At 31.4% G+C, this 24,002-nt stretch overlaps 1 protein-coding gene across 9 annotated transcripts in view; it reads right to left on the bottom strand.

Annotated features, from left to right (window-relative positions):
* The window catches only part of LOC115884623 (23 kDa integral membrane protein-like), a 77,107-nt gene that overhangs the window by 42,181 nt on the left and 10,924 nt on the right, over positions 1–24,002 (bottom strand). For all 9 annotated transcript variants that reach the window (XM_030903265.1, XM_030903262.1, XM_030903267.1 and 6 more), the window contains exon 2: positions 20,693–20,881. In XM_030903265.1, coding sequence (XP_030759125.1) covers positions 20,693–20,881 — 189 coding nt within the window. The remainder of the gene's footprint in view (positions 1–20,692; positions 20,882–24,002) is intronic.

Genomic DNA, 24,002 nt, shown 5'->3' with positions numbered 1-24,002 from the left:
ATGGTGTATGCGGTGGTATCAGGGTTCGGAAGTAGTTAATTAAGACGTAATTTACCTGATTAACTACGTGTAGTTTTTCTTCAAAAACTATGTCTTTTTCCGTTCATTAACTACATGAAAACTACATTAATAAACTACGTATTGATATTATGAATAATTTTCCTTTTTATTTATTTCCGTTTTCCTCTTCTGTTTTCTTAAATACATTATGTGTTTTCTAAAGCTTCAACTTATTATAACCCTCAAACCTTTGATATTTGAAAGTTACATACATAGGTTACATAAACTACACCCTCTACATAAACTACACTAACTATATGTAATGTAGTTTATGTTTTTTTGAAAAGTAACATGTAGTTTTCCGAACCCTGGGTGGTATCCTAATTAATTCCGAATAAAGGTATTTAATGTTAATAAAAAGTACAAAACTAGTTTCGACGTATCTACTTATCACGCCCTCTTCTGCCGAAGGTTGGCGGTCCAAATGGCAATTGTGGCTCTGGAAACTGCAGCCTGGGAGATTTCCGCAGACGAGCGTTCAAACTATCTCCTTAAATCTTTTAGCCATGAGTTCTGGCGTTTTTCTACTGATCTTTTCCCTTGCACTTTGTCCTCTATTATAAGGCGCAGTATTTCGTATCTATCACCTCTCATCACATGACCCAGTTATTGCATTTTTCTTTCCTTGATGGTGTTCAGTATCTCTTTTTGTTTCTGCATGCGCTGAAGTACTTCATCGTTGGTGATCCTTTGTACCCATGAGATTCGAAGCATCCGTCTGTATATTTCAAAGGCTTCTATTCTCTTTTCGGTCTGTGAATGCAGTGTCCAGCTCTTACATCCATAGAATAACATAGAGAAGACGTAGCATCAGGCCATTCGAGTTCTGAGTTCCGCACTGAGGTCTATCAACGTATAGCACATATCAAGTACATATAATATCAGAAAATAATTATCGAATTCAATAAGGAAACTAAGAAAACGCTAAAAAGGTGGAGTTGACTGTTTATTTACCTATGAAACGTAGCTCCTGCCTCTTTCTAATCGCTGCGGCTTCTACACTTGAAAGCTTCACAATAATTAATGATCATTGTAATAAAGTTTATACAAAGTTCACTACACACAAACTATTAAAAATTGTTAAAATTATCGCTGATGACCAGCTGATGACTCATTCGTCACTGCCAAAATAATGGCATTTAACAACACAAATTCTGCTGCAGCCCGTATATGGGCGTTACGCGTGCTTGTATTCTTTAGTCATTGGTTTCAATCCATTCATATCAAGTAAATTAAGAGAATATCATCAAGTATCAGAAAAGATGTTTGGCGCAGTTCAACAGGTTATACCAAAACTTATATTTAATAAGTAAACATAAAACACTGAATATAAATTATTAAATTATGCATATTAAAGACGTAACCAATTGCTGCACCTTAATACAGGATGGGCAAACGTAAACTAAAGAAAAATATACAGGGTCGCTTTTATGTATGGAAACGGTTGATTATTAGGTAAAATATAGGAGGTCCCGTAAAAAGTTAAATACAAAAGTTATAGGATTTTTAAATATCTTTTAGCGAGTAATAAATTTAAGTATACAGGGTCGTTCATAAAGTCGTGGCACATCAAAGTTTCATTTTTTTAAATAGCTAAGCGAAAATCGAAATACACACAATGTAGGTACTTCAAACCAACCAGTTATTGACTTTTGAATATATCACTTAAACAATTCGATTTAATTAATTTTGATGTGTTTGGTTTGATTTAATGATGCCATTCTGCCGAAACTGTGATACTGTTGTAATGGGTTTTTAAATTCCTATTAGCTACTAGTAAATTTAAGTATACAGGGTCGATTATAAAGTTGTGTCACATCAAACTTTATTTTTTTTAAACGAAACACCTGTATATTATTGCATATTTCAATTATTCCTTTATTTTTAAGCAATAATTGTAATACACAATGTACATAAATTGAAGAAATGAAATGTTAAACAAAAGTTTTATAATTTCCAGACTTGATATACTCTCATTTTATACATCTATGAATGCTAACTTGAGAACAAATATTATTAAGTATCACAGTTTCGGCAGAATGGCATCGTCAAATGAAACGGAACATATCGAAATTAATTAAATCAAATTGTTTAAGTTATATTTTCAGAAGTCAACAACTCAGAAACGGTTGGTTTGAGGTATATTGTGTGTTTCGATTTTTGCTTAGAATTGAAGGAAGAACCGAAATATGGAATAATGTTCAGGGGGTTCCATTTAAAAAAATGAAACTTTGATGTGCCACGACTTTATAACTGACCCCGTATACTTAAATTTATTACCCGCTAATAGATATTTATAAACCCTATAACTTTTATAGTTAACTTTTTGCTGTACCTCCTATATTTTTCCATACATACGAGCGACCCTGTATAAAAATACAGTTTTTCTGAAAATTGAATTGTTAATTAATAAAAAGAAACAGGACGTACCTACATGTCATTTTTAGTAGAGAAAACACCTCACGCATCGTCATGTAGTTTAATTTGTTTATTAATCGGTACAGGGGAAGGGAAAACTGCATCTTGCAATAACAAATTATGAGTCAAAGTTGAAAATAGATATAGGTATGTTGTTTTCAAGGCTAAAAAACCAGCTAGAAGAATTACGTTTAATAACTGAGGTTGTTTCTAGCCACTTTATTTATCATTACGAGAATGGCGTGTATCTAATGAAAAATAAATATCAGGTAAAAGAATTATATGTCAGTCCAGCTATTGTTGAATAATGACGTATATTTCTTATACAAGTTTCTTTGTTATATTTGCGGTTTAATAATAATATATAAAAATACCAATGTATCGTATTTCCTTATGTGTAGTTATTTGAAAATATTGTCGGATAATACAGTGCGAGTCTTAAATAAGTGCAAATATTTTAAGGGCTGGTAGATCTCGGTAAAAGAAACATATTTTCTCTTTGCCGTTTTTTAAATACCTAAGTCCATAATAAATAAAAATTTAAAAAAATTCCAAATTTTTTTTCAAAAATTCCAAATTTTCAAAAAAAAATCACGAAAAAAACCCCATGGGCGTGTTTCTGAAGTCGGAATATTCCATCCATAAAAATGGTTGCACTGATTTAAGATTCACAACCGTTTTTCGCCGAAAACGACTAAAACTTTTGATTTTTAAATGGCATCTTCGGTATTTTTTACTTTATTCGATAGAAAATGACACTCTTATGACATATCATATGTCAACTTTTGACATTTTCGCATATGATTTATTTGAAATCGTAACACGCGGTTCGTAACGACAATTTGACTCGAAATATTAAGCGTGTGGTACCAAATTATTCGTAAAACAATGCTTTTTCCAAATATGCTAATGAGCCACCCTCGTTCCATTTAAAGAAATTGAGATATGATTAAAAATACGATTTGGGCATCTTTTAACCGGCCAGGACAAGACACTAAAGGTTGTCGCCCACTAGACCGCGGCGCGACGCGGCGCGGCGCCATGTGGAAATTTCTTTTGTCCGCTTGCCATGTATTTAAATGGACCAACGCACATTAGAGCGCGCAGCGCAGAAGCGCGCCGCGGGATTTCCGTCAAGAAGTCGGAAGACTTCTCTAGCAACTTTTTTCCGTCTCCCGCGTTTCGGCGCGTTGCAATGTGCGTACTCACAAGGGAAATAATTTTGCAGTCGAGTCTTTTCAGTTGGCTTTTGACTAGGAACTAGTGATATGTATCAATGGCAGAATTGTATTTTTAAAGGTAAATTAGGCAAATCGATTTTCATAAAGGAATATGATATTTTTTTTAGTCTTCCCTCACTAAAGACAGATGGACGAAATGCCTTTCTATCAAAGATTTAATATAATTGAGGGGTGTAGAGGCAAAACTGGCAATCTCCACTTTTTAACAAAAGTGACAATCTCCAATTTTTAAATTCTAATTACCTAATTATATAAAAAAGATCAGGGTTTTTTTGACCACATAACTAATATACACATCAGAATAAATAAGAATTATCAAAAATATAAGTTATTTGTCTCTTCTGAAAAAATATGATGAGTAGATATACCCGGTGTTTTTTCTTCTAAAACCCTCAATTGAGGAGTGCGTAAAATGTTTCCTTTATATTTTGTAATACTGAAAAAAATGATTTTGTCTTTTATTAAATCTGGAAAAAGATGGTAAAATTCTCCAAACTTCTTTCTTTTTTGTTAATCGTATGAGTCCAAACTTTTCCTCACCCTTTTTCCTCTTCCTCTGTTAGAAGAGCACAAAAATACGCTTTCGTCCGTACTTGAACTCATTGCTTTAAAAACTAAACTACAGTAAGTAAAAAACACTTCGACTATAACTAAATAGCGTTGCCGCGTTTCAAAAGCGCGCTATAGTGGGCGCAGTCCCATCGCAGCCGGAAAAAATTCTCTTCCCAGCGCCGCGCCGCGCAGCGGTCTAGTGGGCGACAACCTTAAAACATTAGAGGATCAAATATATTTTTCCAAGGATCCTTGATTAAAAATTAGTATTTTTAACACAGCCATGGCACTCTAGATTGAAATTTAAAATACTTTGAGACGTACCCGGTATAATATTATTAAGCTTTCCAGATTTAATTTTAATTGATCCCAAAATACTCAATTATAAAATGTGTAAAATTAAGAAACCATATTTTTATTTAAACTGTCAGTTTTTAAGTAAAACAGAAAACGAGACTAACTTGTCAATATGAACAAAAATGACTTGTGTGTGCTGATATATAGCCAGCCATATATTAATTAAGGTGGCAATTATTTTTTGAAAATTTAAAGGGTCATTAATTTAGTGATGATGAAAAACCGCCGAATTTTCTATTACGTGCGTGTAACGAGGCAGAAGAAAAGTGTGTCAAATTCATTTAGCGAAAGTAAAAATGAACACCTACTATAATATATTGTCTGGTATTAAGGTGTGTTTTTACAAGCCCACAAGAAGAAAAATTACATTGTTTTGATGGAAAACTCTATACATTTTTTATGCACATAATAATATTATTCTTCCTTTCAATTATGGTTAATGACAAAAAATGCTATAGTTATTTTATATTTTACTAGCGTGTACCAGTGACTTCGTTCGCGTCGAATTAATCATTTGTAATGGTGATGATAAAGCAAAGCAAGCATTTCCATTAACATACAAACTGGATAACATTTTCTCACATTTATGTCAGTATGAGAAAAATCAATATGGCGATATTATTATATAACTTGGTAATATCTGAGAGGTAGTTTCATCTCGTTGGAATTTGACTTTCGAAAAATCCGTTTGCCAAAAATAAGCTTTTTACGTCAAGCAGTTTAAGCAGAATCGTGGTTAAGAAATTACCCAACTTTTTGGAACACCCTGTATGATTTTTTAAAAAATTTCAAAATATGTAAAAAAAACAAATAAATTATGCTTGTCCAAGCGTTTTCCCGAAAGACTAACCGTTTTTTAAATAACAAATATTGTAATATTTAAGGGGCGTTTTCGCCCTCTTGGAATTTGAGATTCGAGAAACCCCTCCTTATCGAACCTCTACACCCCACAGTCAATCCGTTTGCCAAAAATTAGCTTTAAACTTCAAGCGGTTTAAGAAGAATCGTGATTACTCAATGGTCAAATTTTATGAAACACCCTGTATAAATTCATAAAAAATCTTAAAATATGTAAAACAACAAAATAAAATATACGTGTTTAAGAGTTTTTCCGAAAAACTCACCGGTTTTTAAATATAAATATTTTAATATTTGAGGGAATTAGAATTTGAGTTTCGAAAAATCCCTTCTTATCGAACCTCTACACCCTAAAGTCAATCTGTTTCCAAGAATCAGCTTCTTACATCAAGCGCTTTAAGCAGGATCATGATTAATCAATGACCAGATTTTTCGAAACACCCTGTATCTCTTCTTATCGAACCTCTACACCTTAGAATCAACCTGTATGCCAAAATTGAGCTTCTTACGTTGAGTGGTTTGAGCAGGATCGTGATTAATCAGTATGTCAGTCACTTAAGGATTTTATACAGGGTGTTTCAAAACAAATGCGAAAAACTTCAGGGGGTGATTCCTTGTTCAAAATAAAGGGTAGTTTGCTTCATAAACGTCGGGTCAAAAGTCAACCATTATGGAGATATTGCGGTACAAAGATGACGGAAAAATAATGTTTTTATTTTTTATCTTGAAAACGAAAATAGATAGACTAATAAAATTTTATGGAAGCATTACTGTTATGAAAACACACTTTCTGGTAATTTTTTCACTTTTTTAAAATGAGTGGAAGGGGTTGAAATAAACTACCCCTATCATTCTTGTTAAGGAAATTTAAAGAAAAATATTATCAAACACATGCAAAAAAAATAATTTAGATAGTTTAGTTTGTTTAGAAACTTTTTTATCTCTTGTATTTTTTAGATAAAACTCACCGATTTGAAATTAAAAAATAAAATGTAAAGCACTACATGTCAGGACAAAAAACATTTTCTGATAAAGGATCTAGTGGGCTGCTGTAATTTTTTTAGGAAAAAATCTAGTCGGCCGCTGTTCTTTTTAGGATGTTCCTAATATTATTTTATTTGACATTACTCTACTGCAATACGTTATTATCTAGATGATTATTATTATCGTTATTATCACTAGATTCTTAATCTAAAAATGTTTTTTGTCCTGACATGTAATGCTTTACATTTTATTTTTTAATTTCCAATCGGTGAGTTTTATCAAAAAAACACAAGAGGTAAAAAAGTTTCTAAACAAACTAAACTATCCAAGTTAAAGCATTTGCATGTGTTTGATAAGATTTTTCTTTAAATTTCGTTAACAAGAATGATAGGGGTAGTTTATTTCAACCCCTTCCACTCATTTTAAAAAAGTAAAAAATTACCTGAAAGTGTGTTTTCATAACAGTAATGCTTCCATAAAATTTCATTAGCCTATCTCTTTTCGTTTTCAAGATAAAAAATAAAAACATTATTTTTCCGCCATCTTTGTACCGCGATATCTCCCTAATGGTTGACTTTTGACCCAACGTTTATAAAGCAAGCTACCCTTTATTTTGAACAAGGAATCACCCCCTAAAGTTTTTTGCATTTGTTTTGAAACACCCAGCTTATAGGTCTGTTCTCAGAAGAATCCCTGACTAGTCAGCGCGTTTCTTATTGGTTGAAATGTGTAGAAACCAGACTAATAATCAGGTTTCTACGCATTTTAACCAATGAAAAACGTGCTGACTAGTCAGGGATTCTTCTGAGAACAGACCTTATTTATATATTCAAATTTATACGTATAAGGTATTGCTTTATTTTACATAGGACTTCCCAATATTCACTATCAATAAACCTAACTGCATATTTTTGGAATCGAAAGAAGGTTAATTGGATACAATTAAAGGGGTGGCTGCAATAATCAGGCAGCTCCACTTTTTTCCAAAATAAAATTTTTAATAAATTACCCTTTAAAAAAATTGGCTGATTGTTTCCTCTAAGAATCAGTTCTCTCAATATAACAGTACATAAATGGCGACGTTAGTTAGAGCTGCCTTGCTCTGGGTTTGCAGTAAGAACCAATCATGTCTTTTTCGTTGGCGAAAAAAAGATAATTGATAAACATAACTTTAATAAATTAGTTTTAAAAATCCTTTAGGCAACAGTTTAAAAATATTTAATTTGTAAAGGAAGTTTTAAATAGTTATAAAATCTATTTAAATTTATTAATTTACATTTCTATAAATATTTTGACTTTGAAATGAGATGTACAAATTTAGACCACGATTTTAGATTTTCTTCAAAGCTAGAAGAAGGTTAGGGTCCCATCTCATACGCCTGCTTTTACTTTCTCACATTAACATTCCTATATTCTTAGGCAATCTTTATAATGGTATTCAGAAATCTTCCTACCACTTATGCCAGAGCAAAGATCTTCGAGAACGAGTATTTAAAATATTCATATTATAACATGTGTGTGTGTGTTTTTATTCAATTTAATCAACCCAATACACCTTTACTATTGCTGCTTATGAATCATGGTATCATCATGTATCATAGCAAATTTTAAACATTCGTTGAAAGCTTTTCTAGGGGTATCAGAAAAAAATCCGACAACAAGTATAAAATACTGTGGAATTCGTTTCAATATTTTAGATGCAAAAATACCATTAGTGTTTCTTGGCAATAGTATTAGCCATAGACTTAAAATAAAATATAGACTGAGCATCTCATTCATAAATAGCTGGAACATGCGGTCAGACAATGTCTTGTTATTGTTGTGTTATTGTTTTAGGTTATAACGAGTGCGACACGAGCGATAGATAGGTTGTCTCTGTCGTAACGGTCGTTCCCTGACGACTCTGCCGAGAAACACAACACTGTCTTTCGTTTCTCAAGTACACCTGAACTCTCCGTATCATAGTTGGTAATTTTTTAATTTAATGAAGCATTAATTAAATTAAAAATATATCGTATTTAAACTTTTTTATATTTTATTAAGATTTAGGACAGGTTTTTTAAATAATAGTTTAGAATAAACAATTTAGAGTCCAAAAAGGATAAAAATAATAAAATACACGTTATAGAAGAAATTTTATAATCGAAATTAGGTAATTTTTGAAATTAATAATAAATTATTAATTTTAGTCAAACATTTACAACCCCTAATATTAATCAAAACAGGATCTATTCCACAGATATAATAGAATCGGCGACAGGGAGAAAAAAAAATATGATTGTTGTAATTTTTTTTTGGTTAAGTGATGTCTTATTATGTAAATTAGAGAAAACATAAATCTGTTCCATTAAAGCAAGGAAGGTGATAGGAAGTGGATAAAATAAAAACTACATTTATTTAACTCGGTACTGTCTTTATTATACCGGGTGCGTCTCAAAAGTGGCTCATCTCCATAATTTTTTTAAATTTTCAAATAAAAAAACGTGATTAGTTTTCAAAAAGATTTAGTGTTAATATATGAAATAAATTAGGATTGATTGACGCATTCAATTGTTTTTGGTCACTTCCTGTTTCACCGGAAATGACTATAACTTTTAATTTTTAAACGGCACCCTCGGTATATTTCTACTTTATTCGATAGAAAATGACACTCTGAATAGAATGACATATGATATGTCAACTTTTGACATTTTCGCATGTGGTTTAACTGTAATTGTAACACGCGGTTCATAATGACAATTTGACTCGAAATACCAAGTGTGTGGTATCAATATATTCATAAAAAAAATGCTTTTTCCAAATATGCCAATGAGTCACCCTTGTTCTATTTGAAAAAATTGACATATGTATGATTAAAAATACGATTTGTACATCTTTTAACCGGCCTAGAAAAGACACGAAGCCCATTAGACGATCAAAACTATTTTTCCAAGGCTCCTTGATTAAAACTTAGTGTTTTTAACAACACCATGGCACCCTGGATTGAAATTTAAAATACGATTTGTTTTTAAGCGACAATGTCAAAAGTTGACATATGATATGTCATTCTATTCAGAGTGTCATTTTTTATCGAATACAGTAGCAATATACCGAGGGTGCCTTAAAAATCAAAAGATGTAATCATATCGGTGAAACAGGAAGAGACCAAAAACAATTGAATACGTCAATAAATCCTAATTTATGTCATATACCTACTAACATACAAATCTGTTTTTTTTATCTGAAAAAATAAAAAAGTTATAGGGGTGAGCCACTTTTGAGACGACTCGGTATATTAAAAAATATTGTTTCATAATGTAATATCATTTTAAAATTCTTGTATGTTATTTTAGATTCTGAAGATAATTTTAGAATAAACCGGAATATATTTTTAATAAAAACACTATTAATTATTAACAGGGTTATAATTATGATTTTGTTACAATGTAAGTAAGTAAATAATGTAATGTAAGAAAAAAAATTCAGATTTTACATTTTACTAAAATATTATCTAAATAAGCGCCTTTCTACAACAACGCCACTGACTTCCAATGGGTAAATTGAGAGTTGCCTACCGGTCGAAAGTCGTTTCAAGACTTAAATTATTCAAATCAAATTTCTTGCAAATTTGGCACTGGCGAACCATATTTTATAGTTCTTGAACAGAAAAAGTCAATAAAATAAACACTTAAGGACTAAAAGCTAAGAAAATGCGTTAATACAGCCGGGGACATAGCGGCAACAAAGCTTTACCGCACACGTGCGACGCGTACTACAAGGTAATAAATGAATGAATAGGCTCCCTCGCCTCTAATCGGTGTTGTCATATTGTAAAGAACTTATCCTTTTTAAACAGTATCCGACTTATAATTTAGTAGTATAAGGACTATTTAATACATCTATGGAATATTAAAACCTACTTTATTAAACTGTAGTATTAATATCTCAATATATGTTTATAACAAGAAAAAAATATTGATAATATTAAAGACGTGACAACATAGGCTGGATGAGGAAGGCTCGGTCGACTGTACCCAGAAGTAAACATGTGTACAAAAAAGCTTGTTTGACCGCGTTGAGATATAAATAGTGTAGTCTATATTTTATTTTAAGTCTATGGTATTAGCCAAAACCATCTAACAAATTCCTTTATTTAGATGTTTTTCATATTCTATAGTGGGCTTTGGACCCCTTATTGATGATCTACCCCTAATAGAACTTGAAAACAGATTTTTCCAGCCAGACGAGCAACCGTCTCAGAACGCTGAAGTTATCAGAAATTTTTGCAGCCAATTTCGAGAATAATTGAATAGCTAACCAAGATCCCAGCTGTGGGGCATCCAGGCCGCCGGACTTAGTGCCTATGGTTTTTTATTTTTGCGGAAGAATATAGGTTCTTATTTTTAAATATCCCGTATAATAATCTATACAAGATCTACTGAGTTAATGAATTCCGTGAGAAATGTTCAAAAACGGTCCCGTCTGTCCATAATAGAAGACGATCGACATGTCGAACAACTGTAGCAAAATCTCATGATTATCATTGAGTTAGTGCATTATGGAAGGAACTTTGGCCAAAATGTATTTGAAAGTCTGCAGTCATTCCTTATTAGAAGAAATTGTAAAAGTTCTTGGGATTTTTAAGCTTATTGGGGGTGAAGAATTAAAAAAAATAGGAGTAAATGAAAGATTTTATTGATGACTAAACTTTCAAAGTACTTTCAAAATCTATCAGAGTAGCTGCCAAATAGACAAGCAGGGACGAAGAAGAATCCTTTCTGGTAGTAGAGATCCCGTGTTGTGTTATTGACTAGAATGTCTTTTCTGTCTACCAGTTTGTTGTACATTACCTTAGTTTTTGCTAAATTCATTTTAAGACCTACTTTATTGCTGCCTGTATTTAGTTCGTTAATTTGTGCTTGTAGTTCTTCAGGACTATTGGAAATTCGGACTATATCATCAGCAAATATTAGATGGTTAAGATATTCTCCATCTATACTTAATCCTTTGTTTGTCCAGTCGAGTTGACGGAAGATTTCTTCTAGTGTTGTTGTAAAAGTATTTGAGTGAAAATCTCAAATAGAGAATGAAACTAACTACCTTTGTAGAAAAACGACAAATTGAAAAAAAATATACGAAAATATTCTGTTTATTTTTAAACATGATCGTCTGATTATTATTCGCGTTAATCTGATTACACTCAGTATTACTCAGAGCATTAAAAAATTACAATTATTCCTTCAGAATTCCTATAGGTAGATAAGTTCTATAGAAATCCCCATGGAAAATCTATCGACGGAGAGAACACAATAACATAAAATGTCGCAATAGTGAATTGCATTTGTGTGGTAGCTCGATTTGACCGCAATTTGTATGGCGTAGTCGCCTCGCACAGACCTGTTTGTTTGATTTTCAGTTGGGAAATTTTTAATTCTACTTAACCACTCGTTAATATTCCGTGTTCGTAATGTTTAAGACCAACACGCGCATTTTATCACGCCAAAACAATAAAGTTGATAGGTAGATTGTTTTAGTAATGTTACCTGTACAGTTTTTACAAAGTAAAAATGTAACGTTGAAATTTGTAATTGGTAATTATTCATAAGGGGATATTTTCGTAATAAATCATTTTCTATGTATTAAAATTGTGTTTGTAGGTGAAAAATATTAACATTATAGTTATGTTAAAAATACAGTATGAGCAAGAAGTTCTATTGATTAATGATCCAATATCACACAATTTACTGTTTGGAAATTATAAAATGAAATGTAGATCATTCCAATGAAGGTATTAAATTATATTTAGATACGGGCACCTTAAAATTTTGATGTACTTTAAAGTTTAATATCGTTTGTTCTAGTGAGCCGATTTTGATGATTTTTAAGCAATTTGTGGCTATATTATTTGACTTTTTTATCTCTTTCTAAATTAAAAATGAAAGTTTTCATCTGTCAATTTTACGAGGGAAAATATAATGTTGATATTTTGGTGAAAGTTTGAAACACCCTGTGGAATATATTAATGCAGCAAGGATTTTAAAAAATATTTTATCATCTAGGTAGGTCTTTTCTCGAGAGTTTGTTTTTTGATTCATCGCAATAGCTTTATTTTTATTGGATATATTCGCTTTTGAATAAGACAGTAACAATTTACAGTAATTTTAGCATTGATTTTGGATCCTTATCACCACACTTATAAAATAGTGTTTATTGTAACGTCACTGTCATTGAAAAGTCATATTATTATTGTTCATTGACGTTAACTCTAGTAGAGATGGTTGTAAGTTCTGAAGTATCGACTATTGCTGCTTTAATTAATTGATCATGGCAGAGATCAACTTTTGGACTTAAAACCATATCTGCTAGAGTAACTGCCTAACAGACAATAATATAATAAGATTTTTCATAGACAGTGACATTATATAAATCATAAACACTATTTTAGAGGTTTGTTGACTAGGACCAAAAGCAAGAGCATTGTTTTAATGTAAAAAATACGAAAAAATGTTAAGGCATATTTTAGCGAGATCTCATCTTAAGACTTGTCTTTAAGCGCCTTAAAGAACTACGTCATTAATTTTCCAAACGCAAAAATGTACGTCTTTTAAGCTGACGTTTTTATAAATCAACTGTAGATATTCCCTCAATTTCCAAATTCATTTACAGATTTGACACAATCTACCCCTCCACATTTTGCTTAAGACTTTATAAGCGCTCTCTTTAGAAGACTAGTTCCCACTTTAGAAGGCTAGTTCCCAAAGACGCTTTAAGTGTGACGTCATTACTTATTCGCTCGAATGTGGAAATGTCACCACTTTACAGCGTCTTATGCGCAAAAATTCGCCTTAAGTGTCTTCTTCAAAAGCGAATATCTTAAAAAAAATAAAGCTATTGAAATGAATCAAAAAACAAACTATTGAGGAGAGATGCACTTAGATGATAGAGTGATTTAAATTCTCTTTGCTATGTTAACGTACTCCACAGGGTGTTGCAAACTTTCATCAAAACATCAACATCCACTCGAATAATTGACAGATTGCAACTTTTATTTTTAATTTAGAAAGAGATACTAAAAAGTCAAATAATTTACTTGCTACAAATTGCTTAAAAAAGTCATCAAAATTAGTAGTGGGAACTATCGAATGAATACTATCGAAACATTCGATAGTTGCAATTCATTCGAATAATTCGATAGCTAGTAAAAAAACATTCGTTGAAAACTATTCGAATAAAAATTATCGAATAGATTCGTCATCTGCCTTGAAATATTGTATTCTAGTAATTCGGCAGCAAAAACCATTCATTTATAAAACTCATTCATTTATAAAATTCATTTATTCGTCAGGATCGATTATAATAAAATATTAACTGGATTTTAGTTGTCGCTCGGCGACGTAGGTTTCTTTCCGAGAAATCCGACAGCGGTCGGTGGCAATGCTATGAAAGAAGCCGGCATCTTTGATTTTTTGCGGAGTCATATAAAGATAAGGACTAAGTGCTAGTATTTACACAGAAAATACATTATGAAGGGCGCTGTTGCCATATATTGGTATTAGTTGATATTAGCAAAGAATATTATTGTTTGGCTTTAGTTAGTTAGGGATAGTATGTCTATATATTTTGCATTTTTTTATTAATATTCTGTTGTTACACTGCAATAATACTTGTTATTTTGGATGTTTTTAAGCAAAGACTGGTTTAATAAAAATAATAGTAATAATTTGTTAACAGTAATAATTTGTTATACCTATTAACAACAAAATTTAAAATAATTTAATATAAAAATATTTTTACGTAGTAGCAAAATATAAACAACAAATTAGATGTCAAAATTATTTATATTAGATCCTATTTAAAAATAATATAGTCTTTAAATTTTTTGGCAACGTTGGTTTATTAAATAATAATAATTACAGAACTAATTTGTTATATTAACAACAAACTTTAAAATCATGAAATATAAACATTTATTAATTTTCTAAGCATGCACTGTAATGGAAAAAATTAGAAATCAAAATTATTTATATTAGGTACTTTATATTACTATTTAAAAATAATATTTAATTTTACTGGCATTTACTTTAAAAAATAGAAATATTTCTTCGCAAAAAACTACATGTAAGAGAATTAGCATAAACAAAATACAAACATCGTTAACTTTTTTTTTTTAAATTGGCACGTAAAACTTTCAATTTAATTTTCACACCCCATAGTTTGAGTTCGATAACCCCCCCCCCATTTACTTAACCACATTACTTAAATATATATGATTATTAAGTTCAACTAATTCATATTATTAAAACATCTAAAATACAAATATGTATTTTTAAAATTAATTCTAAGTTCATCTCATCTCTCTTAAAAATTGCTACTTCTCAAAATTTCCCATTAAAAAATAGACCATATATACCATATAAAATAAAATAATTGAAAGATCGGGCTACGGAAAATCACACAAATTTTCGGAAAAATTTTGACACCCGCACACGCACACAATCGTCAATTAAAAAAAACTACTATTTTAGTATTTTAAATATTTTAATAAACGCAAAAATAGCACAGTATTTATAAGGTGAAGTTATAAAAATTTGGAAGAACTAGTAATGCACTGACGTACACAAAAATCAAACGAATAGTAAATTTCATTTATCAAAAGCATTCGATAGTCGTGGCTCAACGATAACCATTTAGTTGCACGGCGAGGTTGTCACATATGCTTTAGTATACAAATGAATGAATGATTTTATTCGAATAAAACCATTCGATAGTTGAAATCATTCATTCAGTAACCATTCGATAGTCTAATTCATTCGATAGTTCCCATCGCTAATCAAAATCGGCCCACTTAAACAAAATATACAGGGCCGCTGTTATGTATGGAAACGGTCGATTATTAGGTAAAATATACAAGGTACCGCAAAAAGTTAAATACAAAAATTATAGGGTTTTTAAAAATGTCTATTGGCGAGTAATAAATTTATGTATACAAGGTCGGTCATAAAATCGTGGCACATTAAATTTTCATTTTGTAAATAGAACCCCCTGTATATTATTGCATATTTTAATTCTTCCTCTAATTCTAAGCAAAAATCGAGATTCACACAATGTACCTTAAACCGAGTTATTGATTTTTGAACATATCCCTGAAACAACTTAATTTAATTAATTTCGATATGTTCAGTTTCATCTAATGATGCCATTCTGTCGAAACTGTGATACTGTTGTTATGGGTTTTTAAATGCATAATTATTATTAGCTACTAGTAAATTTAAGTAGGGGAGGTCGGGTACAGTTGTAACGCGGTACAAATGTAACAGCAGCTCCTGAAATTCTTTAAATTAATTTTTAAGTTTGGCAACTATGCCTTATTACAGCTTGCATTTGCATTCATCTCAAATGTTGGTGGAAGTATGGCGTATTTACACCTAACGGTTGAAGAGATATATTAAGATATTTATTTTTAAGGCCATATTGTAAAATTGTGATTGTGTTAAAGTTTTCCTCATATAACTGGTAAGTAAATTTGTTGAATGTTTTCTTCCGGTTAATTATTTTGTTAAACATGTGTGATTAAATACCTATAGTGCATTTGAGGTTATGTTTCTGCTAAGAAGAGATATGAATAAAAATGCCCTTCAACGTCGGCAGGGTACAAATGTAACATTTCGAATGGGTACAATTGTTACATGTTACATTTGTACCCCTAAAAACAAATTCTTATAGAATTATGAATTATTATTGTTTTAGCATTATGCCACGTCAAAGGATAAGAAAAACTGAGAGAGGACCATCAGATGATATTATGAAAAGAGCAGCCAATATGGTTATAGATTTAAATATATGCCATGTTACACTTAAGAGATACATAAAAAAATGAAAGCGGGTGAATCTACTAAAATGGGTTACAACCCACATATTAGAATTTTAACCAAAGAACAGGAAGACGCATTTTTGAAGTATATACGGATCTCTGCTGTTATATACTTCGGTCTTACGCCAAAAGAAATCCGAAAATTGGTATTAGGTTTATTCTCGCTTTATTTTGTTTGTTAATTTTTTATTTTATAGGTCCATGATTTTGCCTTAAAAAATAATGTAGAAGTTCCCCAGCAATGGTTGACAAACGGCCTTGCGGGAAAAGACTGGTTTACAAATTTTATGAGTCGACACCCAGATATTTCCATAAGAACTCCTGAGGCAACCAGTTATGCACGTGCAATTAATTTTAATAAAGTAAATGTCGATAAATTTTTTGATAATCTTTCAAGACTATTGGAATTGCACAAATTCGAAGCCTCCGCTATCTATAACGTAGACGAAACCGGAGTTACAACCGTGCAGAAACCAAATAAAGTCGTAGCTGTTAAAGGCACCAAGCAAGTGGGAGCGGTTACGTCCATGGAACGTGGCACTTTGGTAACAGTTTGCACAGCTGTTAGTGCTACAAGCAACACTGTACCTCCCCTCTTTATATTTCCGCGAAAGAAATATCATTCTCATTTTATCCGAGGTGGTCCTGTGGGTTGTATTGGTGAAGCTAACGGGTCTGGTTGGATGAAAGAGGAAACTTTTTTAATTTTTATGCAACACTTTGTGAAGCACGTTAGACCTTCCCCAGATAAAAAAGTGTTGTTGTTATTAGACAATCACAGCTCACATCTATATGTTCCTATGATAGATTTCTGCAAAGCGAACAGTGTGGTGCTTTTGTCGTTTCCACCACATACGTCACATAAGCTTCAACCTTTGGACCGTGGCGTATATGGACCATTTAAGCACTTTGTCAACATAGCTATCGATAACTGGTTGAAATCGCACCCAGGACAAACAATGACCATCTACGACATCCCCACTGTAGTTGCAGAGGCATTTCCAAAGGCAACAACTCTAAACAATATAATGGGAGGATTCCGAGTTTCTGGAATATGGCCGTTTAATAGGGATGTTTTCGGAGATGATGAATTTGCACCGTCCTCCGTTACTGATAGGGAACTCACAGTCCCTGCTGATAAATCTCCTCATGATGAAGCCAGTAATAACTTCAATTCTAAGGATGAAGATGTTCCAGGTACGAGACCGGAAAGTCTGATTTCTGATGGGAGACCAAATAGTCCTGTACCAGTTCCTAGTGCAAGAGCAGATAGTCCTGTCCCAGGACCGAGTACGCGACCAGATAGTCCTGTCGACTTGAATGCTTCTTTTCAGCAGCTAGAACAAATTCGTCCCCTGCCAAAGGCTCCAGCTAATCCTACAAGGAAAGTAACAAGAAGAAGAAAGATGGGCAGCTCTGTTTTAACTGATAACTGAGCAAGAACAGCTAAAAAGAAAACAAAAAGTTGAGGCAGTTACCAGAAAAATAGGCGACTTTCACAATAAAAATGGAAAAAGACAAATTATAAAGTCAAGCAAGAAGGTTAAAAAAATGAAAAAGGAGGTGCAGAGCTCTTCAGAGGAAGATAGTGATGATTGCTTTTGCCTGTATTGTTTAAAACCTTATACAAAATACAATAATTTAGTATGGATCCAATGTAATAAATGCAAGGAATGGGCACATGAAAAATGTGCCCATAAATTAAGCCCTCTTTTTTTATTGTCTACATTGTGATGAAGATGATGACGAAGAAGGAGAAAGTGATTAGGTGTAGTTACCATTTTTTTTGATATTTTAAGTTGCATTATGTTTTTTATGTTGTAATAAGAGTTATAATTTTGTGTTTTTTTTTAATAAATAAAGGAAGACAAATATTTTATGGCTTGTTACAATTGTCCCTCAGTATGTTACAACTGTCCCCACAGTGGGTACGCTTGAAACACTTTGAGTGACTCTATTTTTAATTTTCTTAAATAAAAATAAAAACAGATTTCCAAAAAAACTTCGTTTCTCATAATTGTCAAATATATAAGCTATTTTATGTTAAATTTTCACACTTTTAATCTTGTTCATATCGCCAAAAAAAAATTAAACGTAGAAATTGTTACATTTGTACCCGACCTCCCCTATACAGGGTCGGTCAAAAAGTTGCGGCACATCAAATATCATTTTTTTTAAATGAAACCTCTTGTATATTATTGCATATTACAATTCTCCCTTCAATTTTAAGCAATAATCGTAATATACAATGTGCATAAATTGAAGAATTGAAATGTTAAACAAAAATTTTGTAATTTCCAGACTTGATATAATCTCATTTTATACATCTATAAATGCTAACTTGAGAACTAATGTCAAATATTATTTAAGTATCACAGTTTCGGCAGAATGGCATCGTTAAATGAAACTGAACATATCGAAATTAATCAAATCAAATTGTTTAAGTGATATTTTCAAAAGTCAATAACTCGGAAACGGTTGGTTTGAGGTACATTGTTTGTATTTCGACTTTTGCTTAGAATTGAAGGAAGAACTAAAATATGTAATAATATACAGACGGCCTATTTAAAAAAAAATAAAGATTTGATGTGCCACGACTTTATGACCGACCCTGTATACATAAATTTATTACTCGCCAATAGATATTTAAAATCCCTACAACTTTTGTATCTAACTTTTTACCGTACCTCCTATATTTTATCTAATAATCGACCGTACATAACTGTGACCCTGTATAAAACTTAATACGTCAAAATTTTAAGGTGTGCGTTTTTCGAGCCGGTGAGTGTATGATATAATTAAACAACTTATTTTATAATGCGAAGAATCATTTAAATTCAAAGCATGTGCTGTCAGGGTGTGCCAAAATAACATACAAATTTAAAGCCATTTTCAGTCATTATAAACACCTGACCTGTATCGAACAAAAAAAAACAACCATCATACGTCCCGCGAATAAATTTTCAGGCCCGTTAAAACTGTAAACGACGCTTTATTTTCGGCGGTCTCGGATCGCGAGGCCTGAAAGGAATTTACTACGATTATTTCTTCCTTTACGGGTCAACTTGTAAATATTCTCATAGAAAGTGACTGGTCAACGCAGAACGCAACAATGTAGGTTTATATTGTGTAATATGCCATTACGAAAATATATATAATCGGTGAAATCTCCCAAGACGATCGATGCTGAGATCGGATACAAGTAGGAAGGAAGAGATAGAGAGAGAAAAAAAATATAAGAAAGTGTTGGGAATTTTATAGTTTGGTCTAGTGTATACAAACAAGGCCAATGATCTTTAAATTAACACGTAATAAACAAAATATATTTTTTTATTTAGAAATCAGCAGGGTTAAAAGTTTACGAAAACAAAATTTTTTGTGGCCTTTTTTTAGTTAATAGAACATTACTGAAACAGGTCCAATTTTCAATTTGGCTAACCCAACGGTCTGGCTAAAGATATTGCCTTCACTCTACTCGACTTCATAATATAGCACGAGAGCTAGCAACGTCGGAAAAAACAAGTATTTTAAGACGTCTGGCTCTTTGATATATCTTTTACTATGCTCTCTAGAACAGCATGCGGCCCGTCTGGCTGCCGGTAAACGTTGCGTTCTCTACTGCGCATTGAAAGAAGATCCTATATTTTTATTAGTCCTTTAAATTCTAGTATTGAATATAAATCGGACATGTCTCTATAGCGCAGTGCGTAGAGTTTCCGACCACGAACCGATGATTCAGAGTTCGAATCCGGGTCAGGGCAAAGACTTTTTTATTTTATTTTCGTTTATATTCTGATAGTAAAGTATTAAATATTTGTTTTTTTTTTTGAATCACCAGAATTATTTACTACTTTACTATCAGAATATAAACGAAAATAAAATAAAAAGTCTTTGCCTTGACCCGGATTCGAACTCTGAATCATGGGTTCGTGGTCGGAAACTCTACGCACTGCGCTATAGAGACATGTTCGACTTATATTCAATACTAGAATTTATAGGACTAAATTAATAAAAAATATAGGATCTTCTTCCGATGCGCAGTAGTGAACGCAACGGGCATCGGTAGCCAGACGGGCCGCATGCTGTTCCAGAGAGCATAGTAAAAGATATATCAAAGAGCCAGACGTTTTAAAATTGTTTCTCGAAAACGTTGCTAGCTCTTAGGCTAATAAATTTCGCTTCCTACAGGTACAGATGGCTCTTATTTTTTAAAAAAATCGGTACTGTTTTCACATGTGAAACCAAATTTGAATTCAATTCATGCCTTCAATTGCAAAAACCCAACGTGCCTCTTAAAATCAATCAAATTTGTACTAAACAAAAACAAATCGAAAACAAAAGAACTGAATTATGTAGACATTTAAAAACTCACCGCCATTAGAAGTGTATAAGATTCCCTCATGGCGCCAAGGCATCCAACGAAAGCTACGATGGTAACTATAGCACCACCCACTATCATTGCTATAGCCATTTTAACTAGATCACTTTCAGCTATCCTGTTGAAATCTGCCATTTCTGTCAAGATCAAGGCTCCTGCGATGATAATTCCTATTCCGGATAGCTGCAAACAAAATTTAGATAAATTAATTAGTTAGTTTCAACCTCGAATAACAATTGAATGGAAATACTAAGAATTAGTTAGAATTTTATGGTGTTAAAAATTATAATATTTAATCACAAGGTTTAATCATCTGCTGATGATGCCATATCAGTGCAGTGCAAATTATAAGACATTGTTAACATGGTTAGCAAAATTTGGTATAATTAAAGTTTTTTGGTTTATTTTAGGTAAACTGTGTAAACTTTTAGTTAAATAAAAAAACAAGATTTGGTATGTTAGTATATGACATAAATTAGGATTGACTGACGTATTCAATTCTTTTTCGTCGCTTCCTGTTCCAACGGAAATGACTACAACTTTTGATTTTTAAATGGCATCCTCGGTATATTTTTACTTTATTTGATAGTAAATGACACTCTGAATAGAATGACATATCATATGTCAACTTTTGACATTCTCGCTTTAAAAAAATCGTATTTTAAATTTCAATCTAGAGTGCCATGCCTGTCTTAAAAACATTAATTTTTAATCAAGGAACCTTGGAAAATAGATTTCATCGTCTAATGTTTTTCGTGTTTTGTTCTGGCCCGTTAAAAGATTCCCAAATGGTATTTTTAATCATATCTCAATTTTTTTAAATGGAACAAGGGTGGCTCATTAGCATATCTAGAAAAAGCATTTTGTTACGAATAATTTGATATCACACACTTGGTATTTTGAGCCAAATTGTCGTTATGAACCGCATGTTACAATTTCAAATAAACATATGCGAAAATGTCATAAGTTGACATATGATATGTCATTCAATTTAGAGTGTCATTTTCTATCGAATAAAGTAAAAAAAAGTCCGAGAGTATCATTTAAAAATCAAAAGTTGTAGTAATTTCCGGTGAACCAGGAAGTGACCATAAATAATTGAATACCTCTAATATTCCGAGACGTTTAACATTGCTCTTTGTAGTACCAACTTTGTATTTAACTTTGTATATACAAATACCATACGAATAATGAACAAAACAAGCATTTATTGTTAATTGGAGAAATGTTTTCATTTAACAGGAGTGAATTGCATTTAATTAACCCTAATATTGAACTCATTTACATATTTAAACGGGTGCTTTTACACATATTACACATGCTTCGCACTGAACCAAAATTAGTTCCAAAATCTAAAAAAATAGAAATCATTTCAAAAATTAATTATATTATAAATTCACTTTAAAAATTGTTTACTAATACACAAATTTGACAAGTAAAATATGACAATTGATGCTTTTAATATAAAGTTTTTTTTTTAATTTTAATTTTTTTAAAGAATAACAAAATTATCATTTTTAAATGATTATATATACAGAGTGGTCCGAACTGTATTCCGGAAACTTCGGCATTAAATAGGTAAAAAAGTTCTTATAAATGTATGTCCTAAAATGCTTAGTTTCAGAGATACAGGGTGTACAAGTTTCATATTTATCTCGATTTTTTCTAAATAATTTAAGAATTAACGTTAATATTTGGATGAAAATTGCTATTTTGGAGTCTTTTTACATGATAAATTTGATTTTGATGTCGATATGATTCCTACTTGTAGAGGGCGCGACCTACATATGTTTTAACTGGTTTGAAGAGTTTTTTTTCCGTCCGTACCTGTATAAAATTAGTGAGTAAAAAATATAAATTTACGACATTCTTTACTCTTGATAAAAATTGCTGCCTAGGAATGGTTCTTGAGATATTTGGAATCGAAATTATCAAGACCTATCATCATTGAGATAAATTAAAAATGTTGACTCACAGTTATTAAACTGAAATCATAAATTTGAAATCTTTTTGTGCCAAAAGTTCAACAGAAACTGTTTTCTCATAATTTTTTCGTAGAAAAAAATTTTTTTTTAGGTTTATTTTAAAAAAAATAAAAAATTTCCAAATGCATTATCTCAGTCAAATAACTATCTACTCAACGTGTTTATTTTTTTGTCAATAGTGACATGTATTGATAATTTCTATTCTAAATATCTTGAGAATGGTTGCTCTTAGCGATTTTTACCAAGAGACATTTTTTACGTAAAAAGTCACGGAAATGTACATTTTTTCACCCAGTAGTTTTATACAGGTACGGACGAAAAGTTATTACTCTTCAAAACAGTTAAAACACATGCCCCCTAAAAATAGAAGTCATATTGACATCAAAATCAAATTTTTCATGTCGAAAAAAACCCGGGTACCAACTTTTATCCAAATATTGACGTTATTTCAGAAATTATTTGGAAAAAATCTTCTACACCCTGTATTTCCAAAACTAAGCATCTTAGGACATACATTAATACGAACTTTTTTTTATCTATAGAATATGCTGCCAAAATTTCCGGAATACAGTTTAGACCACCCTGTATATGGACATTACATACAAGGCGAGTCTTAAGTAAATTAAAAATATGTACAGAAATGCTTGACAAAAATCATGAAAAAACAACTATTGTGGAAAATTTCATTACAAAAACTTGTATCCCGTTAAAACGAAATCCGCTTGTTAATAAAACTTTTTGATAGTAGGTCTTAAATATGTATGTATAGGTATTTGTAATTGGGGGTTTCTAGTATTCTTCATTCTACAGTATGCCCTCGGATTGTTTTTACAAGAGAAATACTTTCTTATTATTTCTAGTGTTTCCAAATCTCTATACCTTTTTAGAGAAAATGAAAAAAAAAATAAAAATATTGCATTTTTCGAATACCAAAAATCAAAATTGGTTTTCATGGTAATATCATGTAGTTTTCGTTCTTTGATAGATGGCTATTATTATTTTGTTAGTTGTTGTTAACGTCATATTTTTTGCTGTTTTAATTTGTTAAAGAAGCACAAGATTTACTTAGTTCAATGCTACGGTTGGGTGATTAAAAATAGTAAAAGATATTACTTTAACCAAAATTAATAATAACTATCTAATCTATCGAAGAATAAAAACGAAATTATATTATAGAATCATCTTTCATTTTTGATACTTTGGGAAAAAAATCAACTATATTTTCATTTTTTTTTCTCTAAAATGGTATGAAAATTTGAAGAACAGGCAAAACCTTTTATGAAGAATGCATTTTTCTCAAAACGTCAATAATAAGAAAA

Source organism: Sitophilus oryzae, unplaced genomic scaffold (assembly GCF_002938485.1).
Source record: "Sitophilus oryzae breed Bouriz unplaced genomic scaffold, Soryzae_2.0 scaffold_306_pilon_pilon, whole genome shotgun sequence".
In the NCBI taxonomy this organism is placed as follows: domain Eukaryota; kingdom Metazoa; phylum Arthropoda; class Insecta; order Coleoptera; family Curculionidae; genus Sitophilus; species Sitophilus oryzae.
The sequence above is the reverse complement of the archived record's forward strand: the minus strand, read 5'-3'. Positions and strand labels throughout refer to the sequence as shown.